Source organism: Macrobrachium nipponense, chromosome 28, assembly GCF_015104395.2.
Source record: "Macrobrachium nipponense isolate FS-2020 chromosome 28, ASM1510439v2, whole genome shotgun sequence".
NCBI lineage: Eukaryota > Metazoa > Arthropoda > Malacostraca > Decapoda > Palaemonidae > Macrobrachium > Macrobrachium nipponense.
In genome coordinates, this window is record NC_087217.1 from 8732229 (window position 1) to 8735991 (window position 3763).

General features: G+C 37.0%; 1 protein-coding gene across 1 annotated transcript in view; it reads right to left on the reverse strand.

Annotated features, from left to right (window-relative positions):
* Window positions 1-310: 310 nt before the first annotated feature.
* The window catches only part of LOC135201892 (cuticle protein 7-like), a 3696-nt gene continuing 243 nt past the window's right edge, over window positions 311-3763 (reverse strand). The window contains exons 2-4 of the mRNA XM_064231190.1: window positions 2163-2252; window positions 821-958; window positions 311-433 (exon numbers count right to left, since the gene is read on the reverse strand). Of these exons, the coding sequence (XP_064087260.1) occupies window positions 311-433; window positions 821-958; window positions 2163-2252 (351 nt within the window). The remainder of the gene's footprint in view (window positions 434-820; window positions 959-2162; window positions 2253-3763) is intronic.

Below are 3763 nucleotides of genomic sequence, written 5' to 3' on the forward strand. Positions count from 1 at the left end.
AAATTTGCTAATATGGCTTATGGACTTTGATTAGGACGATGTCTCAGTCCTGACTATGCTTTGCTTATAGTGTTGACATATGCCATTGCGTTATTCAAAAGTATAAACAAATTATGAAAAATACAAAGCTAAAATGAAAAAAAAAATTTCCTTTTATTTTTTAATCCGTTGTAAAATACATCATTTTCTGTAACAGATGATATTTATCTCACAACCGGCCCAGTAACCTGTCAGTTACCATTATATTTTAATATTTTAATCGTTGAATAGATGTAAGCGCATTTTTTCATTGCCGTCGAAGGAGATCTTACTAATAATAGTCATCGTCTTGATGGAATGTGACGGACGGGCCGTAGTTGGCTGGATGTTTAGCTTCTCCCTCGTAGCTGACTTTAGCCACGAAGCCTGAGTAGTCGTCAGCGGTGTACTCGACCTAAATTGCCGGAAGAGAGTAAATCTTACTATGTATGTTTTCATGTACTGCTGAAAAAAATTGTTCATTGTAACTTTCATTGTTTAGGTATCGGAATTATTGGATTAGGTTTCGAATTATCACTGTAACGTAATGTAAGTTTGGTTTATTATTCTCTCTCTCTCTCTCTCTCTCTGAGGAATGGCATGATTTTTTTAGTCAAAAAACACATTTTTATTACAGCATCTCTAAGGCGGGTCTTAATCTCTCTCTCTCTCTCTCTCTCTCTCTCTCTCTCTCTCTCTCTCTCTCTCTCTCTCTCTCTCTCTCTGAGGAATGGCATGTTGTTTTAGTCAAAATGCTCATTTTTCATCCAGCACCTCAAAGACTGGTCTCAATCGCCCTTACCGTTTGCTTGCGGCCGTCAGGTAGTGCAACGGAGTAGGAACCCTTCACTGCTTTCCCGTCAGATTTCTCGTCCTGATCAAAGGTTGGGCCTTTGTAATCGCCTTTCACGCTGTAATCGAAACTGTAAGGGATTGGGGCCTGGAAGTCAAGAACATTAAAGTAGATTACAAGGGCTTGAAGCTGGAATGGAAATGAGTGGGGATGGCGCCCGGATATGAAGGTTGTAATTCTTAGTGTAAGGCAATCGTGGCTGAGCGGAAACAGCGATTCAAAATAGAACAGAAAAGTAAACTGCGAGTGAGAATAATAATTGTATTCAAAATGTGGTCTTGTCTGACAGGGTTGATTATGATGCACACAAGAAATTAATCACGGCTGAGAGTGAAGAAAAGAAGTGATACAACCATGTTCTTCTGAACGAGTCAAAGCAATATTCATACTGTAGTGTAATCGTCGCTGAAAAGGTTCACAGTCATTCATTATGTAACTGAATAAAAATCATGATAATAAGGTAGTGTAATCGCGATTGAAATAAGGAAAATTATTGAATCTGTCCGGTATCTGTAGTTGAAGATTTTAATGACTCCAACTGTACGGTGGTCTTGACTTTGGGTGAGAATGGTATTTGTAATCGTAGATGATCTTGACTGGAATAAATAATTATTTGAAGGATAATGCGATTGTGACAAAAGAAGACCAGTGATTCGGATTGTAAATTAATCGTGAAGCCAATTTAGCTGAATTGCCTCAAAGCAACGAAGAGAATGATTTTATTGCCTGCATAAAGTAAAAGGTAAACATGTTGGTGAGAGGTCTTGCATCGCGCTTTCCAGAATGAATTGTAAATCCGTAATACTAGATATAAGCCTTGTTGTGTAATAACAGGGATATTAACGGGTGAGGTTTGTGGATGTAAATATCTGAATCGACAAAACTGTCATGAAAGCATATTTTCGTAAATCTTAATAACTGAAAGATTTTGCCTTTTACTCATGAATGTCTGTGTAGTTCTCGAGGTAGATGTCGTTCAGCATCACTGATAGTATGAATGTCTGTGTAGTTCTCGAGGTAGATGTCGTTCAGCATTACTGATAGTTGTATTTATGGTTAGTTACTTGTTGACTGTTTATACTGGCAAATTTTCTTCCTTATCAAATGGTGGGAAGTTGCCTGAAATGTTTAGTATTAGATTGCAATGTGTTTTAAGCTGTATTGATATGAAAGCGGAAGAAGCCAGTGAATTCTATTTTGCCACCGTAAAAACTTGACCGTCAGAAGACTGATATAGACGATCAGAACAGCATCGAGATTTAGAAAGAAAAGGAAAAAGAAAGCTACTTACCGATTTGCCGTATCCGTCCGGATAAGCTGCAGCCATCAGCGCTCCTGTCATCAGGAGTACGGATAAGGAAAAGTAAGTGGCTGTCGCTGTCTGTGGAAAAAAAAGGGGAAACATTTTGCAAGCACAATTGCATTTCTCTCTCTCTCTCTCTCTCTCTCTCTCTCTCTCTCTCTCTCTCTCTCTCTCTGAAAGAAAATTTGTGATCGCATTGTAATTTTTTTTTCCTTTTTTTTTAATGGCGTAGTCAAACACGGAAGTGGACTGCTGTAATTTCAGTTCCTTAACATTGTGAACTGAAACGGTTTCCAAACCAAATGAAAGCATTATTTTTTCACTTACCCAGAACAATAACAACTTGTATACAGTGAATAGGAATTTAGTAAAGATTTTGTAAATTTGTTACGATTATTCCTAAGCATTAGAATGTAATTTATTTTTTCCTGCGTGTAACATAATATGTAAAGAAATTTTAAAGATTGAATTAAGAATCTCACTTGAATGAGTGACCAGAATATTTTGTGAATACATTCAGTCCTATTTATGCCTGCAAGTTCTTTGCTATTACAGATTATTAACGATCGATAGCCCTGATTTGCAAAGGGTAAAAAGTCATCCATCTTATTATGCATTACTTTCGTGGAAATGTAGCTTATGTAATTATTTGTTTCCTCGTTTTGAGACTCAAGATGAGAATTAGATAACGTAGGGGCCGATTTTCAAAACCAATGTAAGTGCAAGCATAATATTCAGGTCGTAACCGGTCTCTCAAAAAGAAGCAGATCATCCGTACCTGAAATCTCTCTCTCTCTCTCTCTCTCTCTCTCTCTCTCTCTCTCTCTCTCTCTCTCTCTCTCTCTCTCATGACCAGTGCAACCAACAAAAGTATCGGAATAGGCTTCCGATTATAGAACATAAAAAAAATGGCATCTCATTTGCGGTAAAATTGCGAAGTAGTTTTCAGTGTGGTAGTAGCTGTATCTGCGAATCGATATCTATAATTGGACTTGTGACTCAGAATTTTCAAGTATCCTGAAGCAGAGTCTGATAGGTTGTTCCGAATATTCTTTTTATATATCCTTGTGCCTGTACGTGTTGCAAGGTACTTAGTTTTATCTGTTCTTATCTAATTATATACAACAAAATGAGATAATTATGCACACACTTGTGATTTTGAAGGAAGATTATATTGTAGGTTTTTCCGAATATTCTTTTTATATATCCTTGTGGTTGTACGTGTAGCAAGGTACTTAGTTATATCTGTTCTTATCTAAATATATACAACAAACTGAGATAATTATGGACACACTTGTTATGTTGAAGGATGATTATATAGTACGCGAGTAACAATACCCCTCCGTCTCGTGTTACTGACGAGATAAAAAGTGACAGAGATAAGCACTTGTTGTTTAATTTCCTCTTCACTGGATGTCAATAAACCTCTGTCGTCATGCAAAATCTGTGAGATACATAATTTAATGTTAATCCGGTGTTTGATCTCTTTCCGGATTAGTTATTAATGCTTGTGTTCTATCAACTCTTGGTGTATAGGTTAGTGCAGGTTTTTTGTTCCTCCCGAATCGCTGCTAGTCTGGCTTTTTGGT